Source organism: Diabrotica virgifera, chromosome 6 (genome assembly GCF_917563875.1).
Source record: "Diabrotica virgifera virgifera chromosome 6, PGI_DIABVI_V3a".
Taxonomy (NCBI): Eukaryota; Metazoa; Arthropoda; class Insecta; order Coleoptera; family Chrysomelidae; genus Diabrotica; species Diabrotica virgifera.
The window spans coordinates 204175425-204186830 of NC_065448.1; the positions used below are offsets into that span (position 1 = coordinate 204175425).

The 11406-nt window shown below is 30.6% G+C and overlaps 1 protein-coding gene across 2 annotated transcripts; it reads left to right on the top strand.

Moving 5' to 3' along the window:
• The first annotated feature begins 1773 nt into the window (after positions 1–1773).
• LOC114328540 (antichymotrypsin-2) lies at positions 1774–10467 on the top strand. Of its 2 annotated transcripts, none has more exons than XM_050653676.1 (2): positions 1774–1945; positions 9145–10467. In XM_050653676.1, exons 1-2 carry the CDS (start codon positions 1902–1904, stop codon positions 10340–10342), a joined length of 1242 nt encoding a protein of 413 aa, XP_050509633.1. In that variant the 5' UTR covers positions 1774–1901; the 3' UTR covers positions 10343–10467. The 2 variants fall into 2 exon arrangements, with proteins under 2 accessions (XP_050509633.1, XP_028133214.2); XM_028277413.2 differs by lacking the exon at positions 1774–1945 and adding an exon at positions 8046–8251.
• Positions 10468–11406: the final 939 nt, after the last annotated feature.

Here is an 11406-nt window from a genome sequence, read left to right on the forward strand (position 1 = left end):
CTTTATATGTAGGGTAGCGCATTCCGTATCCATTTGGGCAGCTATACCGAGCACGGAGCACCCTCGTATGGATATGTACCTTTAGGTATGTCAAACTGAATTTTAAACAAAACAGAATGAAATGTGTTCTAATATTCTTATTATTGCATCTAGAAGTAGTATACTTACCTATATAACTCAAATAGCCTACATATACAGAGAGAGTCTGTAAAGTGGAATAAATTCAATATCTCAAATACTAATTGTTTTTTTGGAAAATGCTCAAACCCGTCGATTAGTATTTCAAATTGTCCTTTTTGACATTCAATAATAATGTATACAGGGTGTCCCAATTTAGAGATATGACGTCATCGTCGATTTTCTTAAATGGCAACACTGTCATTTTGATAGCTAATTTGATAGAGTTTGTAAAGTTATACATAACTGCAAAATATCAAATTTTTATTCTCTACCATTTACAAGATAATAGAAAATAACAAAGTTATATCTGTAATTTGGAATATATTCAATAATTAAAATATCAACTGTTTTTTTTTGAAAAATGCTCAGACCCGTCGATTAGTATATCAAATTGTCATTTTTGACATATAATAATAATGTATACAGGGTGTCCCAATTTATAGATATGACGTCATCGTTGATTTTCTTAAATGGCAACACTGTCATTTTGATAGCTATTTTGATAGGGTGTGTAAAGTTATACACAACTGCAAAATTTCAAATTTGTATTCTCTACCATTTAGATGATAATAAAAAATAACAAAGTTATGAAAAAGAAGTAATCAACTAATAATTGAATTTAATTATTTCAATAAATTAAGCAAAAACTCATAATGTTGCCCTCAATTATTGTCAAATTGTCAATGGGCAACGTTATGAGCATTTGCTTAATTGAAATAAATAAATTCAATTATTATTTGATTACTTCTTGTTCTTCATAACTTTGTTATTTTTTATTATCTTGCAAATGGTAGGGAATAAAATTTTGAAATGTTTCAGATGTGTATAACTTTACAGACGCTATCAAAATAGCTATCAAAATGATAGTGTTGCCATTTAAGAAAATCAACGATGACGTCATATCTCTAAATTGGGACACCCTGTATACATTATTATTATATGTCAAAAATGACAATTTGATATACTAATCGACGGGTCTGAGCATTTTTCAAAAAAACAGTTAGTATTTTAATTATTGAATATACTCCAAATTACAGATATAACTTTGTTATTTTCTATTATCTTTTAAATGGTAGAGAACAAAAATTTGATATTTTGCAGTTATGTATAACTTTACAAACCCTATCAAATTAGCTATCAAAATGACAGTGTTGCCATTTAAGAAAATCGACGATGACGTCATATCTCTAAATTGGGACACCCTGTATACATTTTTATTGAATGTCAAAAAGGACAATTTGAAATACTAATCGACGGGTCTGAGCATTTTCCAAAAAAACAATTAGTATTTGAGATATTGAATTTATTCCACTTTACAGACTCTCTCTGTATATAATGATATACATAATATTTCTTGGGGAATTTTTGTCCGGAAATTTTTGCGGGGATATTTTTTGTCCGGTGATTATTTGTCTGGGGATTAATTCAGGGGAATATTTGTGGGGATTTTTTGTCCGGGATTATTTGACTTATTGACGAATAAATGTAATGTATTATAATTGTACTATATATCTCTCCAATGTCATATATTCTGATAACCCTATGACTAAACTACAACAGAAACCCTTCCAAATCATCTTGCTGGAAATAAAATATTTTTAAATAATTATGTGTTAAATTAAACTAAATATTTGTAGTGCGCTTATCTGGGATAACCCAACTGACACTGCTTGCATATATATATACAAAGATTTGTTTATCGCTAATTGATTCAGTCGTCCATGTGTGAAAGTAGAAGTCAGAGGTGTTATATAGCAGTGATTATGTAAGTACCTACCTATATCTTATTTATTTTTAATAGCATCTGTTACCGTCAAATATAAATTAAGAAAAAATTTAAGGTTTTGGTAATCCAAAAATAAATGTCTTTTTCGGCTTCTAAAGTAGCACGATATTTGTTTATTTTTCGATTTTTTCTGTATTTGATTTTATTTTATAATAGAAGAAATTAACAGGTTTAAAAATTTATATACAGTACATTAATAAAGTGTGGAAACGGTCTATTATCTCATGACTTAATTATTTTCAGAATTAAAGCTCTGACAGGTCGATTTTTATTTTTAAATTATGACTTTTTGACGTATATTCCATAATAGTGACGTCATCTATTTGGGCGTGATGACGTCATCGATGATTTTTTTTTAACAGGAATAGGGGTCATGTGGTAGCTCATTTGAAAGGTGATTTAATTCTCTATTCAGTAATATAAACATTAACATCATTATTTATACCGGGTGGCCAAAAAAATTTTTTGAATTAAATTAATTGCAGCAAAAAAAAAGAATATATGTAATTTATTTAACTCAAAATACATTTTACTGCTGTCAGAAGAGAGAAAAAAATGTTGATTTGACAAATAAACATTGCTTTTCGCTTAAATTAAATGTTCAAACTGCCAAGAGGCAGGGGTGTGACTGTTTGACATTTAATTTTAAGCGAAAAGCAATGTTTATTTAAGAAATAAACATTTCTTTATATTATGTGGTATCAGTAAAATGTATTTTGAGTTTAATAAATTACATTCATTCTTCTTTTTGCGCCAATTATCTTAATTCAAAAATTATTTTTTGGCCACCCTGTATAAATAATGATGTTAATGTTTATATTACTGAATAGAGAATTGAATCATCTTTTCAATGAGCTACCACACGACCCCTATTCCCATTTAAAAAAATCATCGATGACGTCATTACGCCCAAATTGATTACGTCACTATTATGTACTATAAGTCAAAAAATCATACTTTAAAAATAAAATCGGCCTGTCAGATCTTTAACTCTGAAAATAATTCAACTCATGAGATGATAGACCGTTTCCACACTTTATAAATGCACTGTATAAACTAGACTATTAAACATAGTACATAGTACAAGTACATAAAAAATAAATAGGTACAAAAATAACGTACCATCATAAAATAATATGCCATATTTATTTTCACACCCATCTTCACACATAGTAATTTCAGTTCTTTTTATCATAGAAATGAAATGAAATATAATCCCATTTCCTTGTAAGTTGTTTGAGATCATTCTTCAATATGTAAATAAAATATTAGCTATTTTCCAGTCTGTTAAATGCATATTTATCATGTTTCTGTCTATTGCTCTTTGCGCATTGACATTATTTTACATATTTTTCAATAATCTAACCTTATAGGTAAGCTAGTTTTGTGCGGACCGCCATTAAATTCAGAATATAGTTTTTGGAAAGTTTAAAAATCTTTGGCAATGAAATTGTGCATTACGTTCAGTTCAACTTATATTAGGTATGTGACAAGCCGCTTTTTCAAGAATTAACTCTATTAAAAATCCGTACAGACCTCAACTTACAGATGAACATCTCAAGTCTAAAATAAACATCTAGTCCAGGGCCCATCTGTTTTGAGATGGACGTTGAGAGGTGACTCAATTTTTTTTTGCAGAAATTGCTTGAAAATAACTCAAATAATAATATTTGAGTTATCCTCCCTCTCAAAAAGGTCCGGAACATTGTTTAAATAATTAAAATGTCAAAAAATGAAGGAAAAATTCGATTTTTTTCTTAGTTTTTTAATTATAACTTTAAAAGTATTCATTTCCCAGAAAAGATGTACTGACATAAAAGTTGCGTAATTAAATTTCCTACAATATAGAATTAGCTAAAAGTTGAAAAAATAGTTACCCTTGTTGCAAAATAGCAATAATTGCGAAAAAAACCATACAAAAACAAGTATTCGCATTTTACGTTTTTCAACCATTTATGCTACACTTATGACCTTCATATTTCACCCAGAAAAACTTTATGATACAATAAAACAATACTGTAAATTTCATTAAGATCGGTTTAATAGATTTTGCAAAATAAATTTTGCAATCCAGCTTTCGCAAAAACAATTCATTTTTTCAAAATGTTACAGGACTCAAAATAAAGCAGATAGCAAGTTGAAAATTTTTTTGCGTATAGAAGTGTACTGTACCTTTCATTTGCAGTTTGCAAAATTAAAATCGATTAACTACCACGGCGTCAGGAATTTTTTAAATAGACATTAATTATTGGTGCTACGCGCAGGACAGCGGTGTTCGATTCACATGAAGTTGATTTCCACCAAAATTTCTTCCAATCTTCATCTAATAAATTATTTTCTTACTCTATATTTTGTTGTATTTTAATATTTTAATTCCACAAAAATCAAACTAATTTTATTATTGTTTGTGAAATATTGTTTAAACAATTGTATATGTTTAAAAATAATAAACTTTTATTTTCAAGTTAAAATATATGAACAAAGAAAGTTTTTGCTAAAAAAAGTGTTATTTCAAAGGATAGAGTAGGTGTTTTTATTTTGCAATAAACAAATTTATTTATTTATATCGAAATGTAATAAAAATTAAAATGTATCAATAATTATCAAAGGTCATTGGAATGCCCAATCAGAGTAAACTATCCGGTGACCTGCGCGCAACACCAATAATTAATGTTTATTTAAAAAAATTCCTGACGCCGTGGTGGTTAATCGATTTTAGTTTTGCAAATTGCAAATGAAAGGTACAGTACACTTCTATAAGCAAAAAAATTTCAACTTGCTATCTGCTTTACTTTCAGTCCTGTAACAGTTTTAAAAAATGAATTTTTTTTTGCGAAAGCTGGATTGCAAAATTTATTTTGCAAAATCTATTGAACCGATCTTAATGAAGTTTACAACATTGTTTTACTACATCATAAAGTTTTTCTAAGGTGAAATATGAAGGTCCTAAGTTTAGCATAAATGGCTGAAAAACGTAAAATGCGAATACTTGTTTTTGTATAGTTTTTTCCCAATTATTGCTATTTTGCAACAAGGGTGACTATTTTTTAAAATTGTTAACCAATTCTATATTGTAGTAAATTAAATTACGCAACTTTTATGTCAGTTCAACTTTTCTCGGAAATGATTACTTTTAAAGTTATAATCAAAAAACCAAGAAAAAAATCGAATGTTTCCTTCATTTTTTGACATTTTGATTATTTAAACAATGTTCCGGACCTTTTTGAGAGGGAGGATAACTCAAATATTATTATTTGAGTTATTTTCAAGCAATTTCTGCAAAAAAATTTGAGTCACCTCTCAACGTCCAAATGTACTAATATTTTTACAGATGCGCCCTGGTCTAATCATAAACATCAAAATCTCAACATTAATAAATTAGTAGAAGCTGTGGGTGAAAAACAGGTATATCTTCTACTAAAATGTAACACTTAATTTTGAGTGCCTATTTATTTATAACCTTTTTTAAATTGTAAAATTTGCAGTTTTTAGAGATTTTAATTCTTCTGGTTAAGATTTATTTGAAAGAAAAAGTTTCAAATAGAAAGTTGTAGAAAATTTAAAAACCTACAATTCGAGCTATGGCAAGTTTAATTTCGTTAATTTGTTATTGCAAAACAGCCAGCGAAAGGTCCAAAATCTCTGTTTTATGCAATTGCTTTGCATTATTTTTATTATTTATTGTAAAGATAACTTTTTTTCTTTTTACGGCTTTAAAGTTTCACGGCTTTCAATTCCAGAAATAAAGAAATTGTAAAGCCCTATAGGTTAATTTGTTGCTTAGATATTATACATTGTTTATCCCGAGAGGTCAAATGTCCAAGGCTATAAATTTTTGGAAAACAATCGCAGAGAGTTAATCTTGAATAAATTCTCTTCCTAAAGAATTATATTTTCATATGCGTATAATATTTTTGAACATCTTATTTTGGGTTTGGAGAAAAGGGGTCAAATTTCGTTATAAATATTTATAGCTGCAGCGGCTCCTATACATAATACGTGTTTCCAACTTACAGATTATTGTTGCAAATAAAATAACTATTATTTTAAGAAATTTTAAGTGTATGTGTGGTAAATGACCCCGAAATAAATTCTTTTTGTTATAAATAAAGTCGCTTTGATTTAAAAAAATAAGTAATCATTATCTTGGTTTGGAATAAAAAAAGTTATTTTTACAATAAATACATGATGCAATTGAAACAAACGGCCATTCTGGACATTTCTCGGGTTGTTCTGTAATAACAAATTAACGAAATTAAAATTGCCATAGATCAAATTGTAGGTTTTTTAATCTCCTACAACTTTCTATCCAAAAGGTTTTCTCTAAAATGAATTAACTAACCTGCAGAATTAAAAATATCTAAAAATTGTAAATTTTACAACTTAAAACGTGATAAATAAATAGGCACCCATAATTAAGTGTTGAATTTTAGTCAAATGTACAGAACTGCTATTGTAAAGTAAACAAACGCTATTTAGGTAAAGTATTACGAAAATTCAAAATTAAAATGCAATATTTTTCAAATTTGTTCCATAAAATTGTTGAACACTATAAATAGTTGCAGACAAAAAAACAACCAAAAGTAGGTAGCATTAAATCAGGGAACATAACTGGTGTTTCATGATAGGTGACAAGAACAAAAAAACCTAAACGCCAACGCGGTAAAACAACATGTACCACAACCTGGCAACTATTGCCAGTCGATAGGACTGAAAATCAAAAAATTCTTAAGAAGAGTCTTGTATAACTAAGACTGCAACTACCGTGATCATAAGGATTTAGTAGCATTACTTTTTTTATTGTTTTCACCCAATTTTGAAAAAATGTGAAAACTTTGAATTATCCACGTCCGTCTGTCCGTCTGTAATCACAACTCCTCCGTCAATTTACTAGCTAGAATAACAAATGAGGTGTCAAATGAAAGCCTATAATCCAATGATGGTACTAAAGGTGTGAAATTTTACCTAGGCCGTCTGACCGTCGGTCTGTCTGACCGCGAATATAACTCCTCCGTCCTTATACCAGCTAGAATGACAAATGAAGTGTCAAATGAAAGCTTATAATCCAAGGATGTTACTAAAGGTGAGAAATTTTACCTAGGCTGTCTGTCTGTCGGTCTGTCCGACCTCGAATATAACTCCTCCGTCCTTATACCAGCTAGAATGACAAATGAAGTGTCAAATGAAAGCTTATAATCCAAGGATGTTACTAAAGGTGAGAAATTTTACCTAGGCTGTCTGTCTGTCGGTCTGTCCGACCTCGAATATAACTCCTACGTCATTTTATCAGGTAGAATGACAAATGAGGTGTCAAATAAAAGCTTATAATCCAAAGATGGTAATAAAGGTGAGAAATTTGACTTAGGTTGTCTGTCCGTCTGTCTGTCCGACCGCGAATATAACTCCTACGTCATTGTACCAGGTAGAATGACAAATGAGGTATCAAATGAAAGCTTATAATCCAAGGATGGTACTAAAGGTGAGGAATATTACCTAGGCTGTCTGTCCGTCGGTCTGTCTGACTGCGAATATAACGCCTCCGTCCTTATACCAGGTAGAATGACAAATGAGATATCAGATGAAAGCTTATAATCCAAGAATGGTACTAAAGGTGAGAAATATTACCTAGGCTGTCTGTCGGTCTGTTCGACCGCGAATATATCTCCTACGTCATTGTATCAGGTAGAATGACAAATGAGGTGTCAAATAAAAGCTTATAATCCAAAGATGGTAATAACGGTGAGAAATTTGACCTAGAATGTCTGTCCGTCTGTCCGTCCGACCGAGAATATAATTCCTCCATCATTTTACCAGGTTGAATGAAAAATTAGATGTCAAATGAAAGCATATAATACAAGGATGGTACTAAAGATGATAAATTTGACCTAGGCTGTCTGTCAGTCTGTCCGTCCGACCGCGAATATAGGTCCTCCACTATACCAGGCAGAATGACAAATTGAGGTGTCGAAAGAAAGTTTAGAATCCAAGGATGGTATAAATGTGAGAAACTTGACCTAGGACTTCCGGTTTTAGAAATACTGTTTTAACAGAAGTACTGTTTTAAAGTCACCGGAATAGTACAAGTGATATATTATTTGGCGCGCCGTCGCAACAAGAGAACAAATATACACTTCCGGTTTCATGACTGTCTGCCTCTCTGTCTTTCTCCTCCGTTATTAATACAGATAGAATGACAAATGAGGTGTCGAGTGAAAGCTTATAACCCAAGCATGGTATTAAAGATGAGAAATTTGACGTCGGACCTCCGGTTTTAGAGTTGCAACTGTAAGTACTGTTTTAAAGTCACCGAAATAGTATAAGCGATATTACATTCGAGGTGCCTTAGCAAGATGAGAACAAAAAATGTAAAATTTTGGTTTTTATATCATTTCCGGAAAAGTAGTTATAACCAGAAGTGCCGTTATAGTCGCAGAAATATTACATGTAACACATCAATCGAAGCGTATGGAAAAGTTGAGTTTGAATATTTAGTTCCGGTTTTGAAGTTATTTCTGTTTAAACAATGATGATCCAAAATTTAGTAAAAATGACTCAAAATTAGTAAAATCGTTTATCAATCAGCGCAAAGTTATATACACAAAGCGTTCAAATATCGACTTCCAGTTCTACTTACGATTACTTTGGGTGAAAACCTAGGACTTGCGAAGTACAATTACTTGTTTTTATGTAATTATCTGCTAGTTTAAAATTTATATAGTGTATTTTGACGCAAATCAACTTAAAATTGTATTTTTGCAAAATACTATTATTCTTGACATTAAAAATCCACTTTTTTTATGTAAGATTATATCATAATTAATGTATCTTGGATATAATTTCCTATTTAACCCTTTCAATACTACCTAATTTGATCTAAAAGTTAAATTTAAAAACATTCTAAGTAGTATATGCTTTTCTTTCTTCGGTTTTCCACTATATCCAATTTATACCTTAGCTATTATAAATTAAACTGTAAACTGCAGCAGATTTTCTTTTTTTGCTCAATTTCCTTGGACTGCAAGTAGTACTAATAAAAAAAGTTAAATCCAAAAAGCGTTGGTACATTTAGATAATTTAAAACTAAAACAACCTTGTTTATTTATTCACTGCTTTAAATTTTTGTCGAATTATTAAAGGTGATTGATATAAAATTAAAAGTATTTTTTTTTTAATTTCAGAAAACAGACCATGATGAAGTGTGCCATCGTTTTAGCACTCGCTATAACTACAACACTAGCAGCACCATCTGACGTCAAAAATCCACTTGAACAATTAGCAATTGGAAATAAACAACTAACGTCAAATCTGTACAAAGAAATTCTTAAAACTAAGAACGGAAGTATTATTTTCAGTCCTTTTTCTGCTGAAACCGTATTAGCGCTGACCTCTGAAGGAGCTAAAGGTGAGACGAGAAGCGAGCTAGTATCTGCACTACACCTTCCAGAATCACAAGAGACTATCCAACAAGGATTTAAGGAACTTTTACCACAACTTAAAATCAACAATAAGGACGCAGTATTAGCTTCAGCTAATAAAATATATGTGGCCAACGGTATCAAGTTAGAAGACGATTTTAAAAAGACCGCTGAAAGTATTTACGCATCAGGAATTGAACAAGTAGACTTCTCAAACAGTGCAAAAGCAGCTAACATAATTAATCAGTGGGTGGAAAGCCAAACAAACAATAAGATTAAAGATCTGCTTAAACCTGAGTATATCAACAGTGACACTGTGATGGCTTTGATCAATGCCTTATATCTAAGCGCTAAATGGTCTACTGCTTTTAAAAATTTTAACACTGTAACAGATAAATTCTACAGAACAGCTTCAGAACAAATAGATCAAGCAACAATGACAATGACTGAAGTGTTTAAACATTATAAAAATGAGGAACTCGACACTCAGTTTTTGGAAATTCCCTTCAAAACTAATGGTCTTGTTTTTAGCGTTGCTTTACCTAACAAAAAAGATGGCATAGCTGCCTTAGAAAATAACATTGAAAAAGTATTTGAACCGCAGCCATACACCGATGTACCTGTAGAATTGAAATTACCGAAGTTTACTGTTGAAACGGATTTGAATTTGAAAAACATTCTCCAATCTTTGGGTGTTCAAAAAATCTTCAACTTTGACGCTGATCTTAGTGGATTGGCAAAAGACGCCAAAGAATTACGTGTTTCGGAGGTAATTCAAAAAGCTTTCATCAAAGTTGCTGAAAGTGGCGTCGAAGCAGCTGCTAGCACTGCTGTTTTCGTTGCAACCAAATCGGCACGTTTCTTTATCGAAGACCCAATAGAGTTTTTTGCCGACCATCCTTTCGTATACTTTATTAAATATAATAACGTTATATTGTTTGCTGGAAAATACAGTCCTTAGAATGCTCGTCGAATTTTGTATATACTCGTAGTTCGTATAATTAACTTATTGTTATAATATGTGTTCTTTATGTTATAAAATATATATTTACTTCATAAATTATACTAAGCTCATAGTTTGCCTTTTCCACGTGTATTTACTTTACCTTTTACAATTTCTAGGCAATAAAAAATAATATAATAGGCGCTGTCATGGAAGCAGTAGGAAAGAGAAAAGTAAATGTCAACACAATCAATAGAACGCCTTGGTTCACGCCGAAGTGAAGGAACTGGCCAAACAAAAGAAGAATGGATACATTCAATATACCGGGTGGTGAATCGTAAAACGGGCCATAGGAAACTCAATGTAAAATTCTAAACTGTTAAATTCTAAACTGTAAAAATTAAATTATTTTACATCAAAAGTCATGAGAGAATATTTGTAGAGGATTGAAATCTGTATTAAAATCAAAAGTTAAAATTCTTCTACGTTTTAAACGCATTCCAAAATTTTGAAAAATATAATACATTTGCCACAGTAGGTATGTGTGCAAAAGTTAGGCCACACGTTACTATTTAATTAACAGTGTGCACACTACTGACTGAATAAAACATCTTTATTATTAATAGTTTTTCCGTAACTGGGGTATCTTATCAACTTTATTGCTTTTAAACAATAAATGATAAAATAAAAATATTGACATATCAAAAATGTGAAAATAATAACTTCATTGTGACACATTATTGCACTGTGTGTGGCCTAATTTTGGGTTGAAAAACTGAAAAATGTATTACTTTTTACAAAATTTTGGAATATTTTTAATTCGTAGAACATTTTTAACAGTTGTTTTCAATACAGATTTCAATCCTCTACAAATAGTTTCTCATGTCGTTTGCTGTACAATAATTAGGGAAGCAGGAATTCAACAGTTTAGAATTTTACATTGAGTTTCCTATGGCCCGTTTTCCCAATTCACCACCCGGTATACGAAATAAACCACCTGAAAATTGGAACAACTACAGAACAGAACGAAACGAGGTAAACGCAAGGATAAAAGAAATAAAAGAAAACCATTGGGATAAATT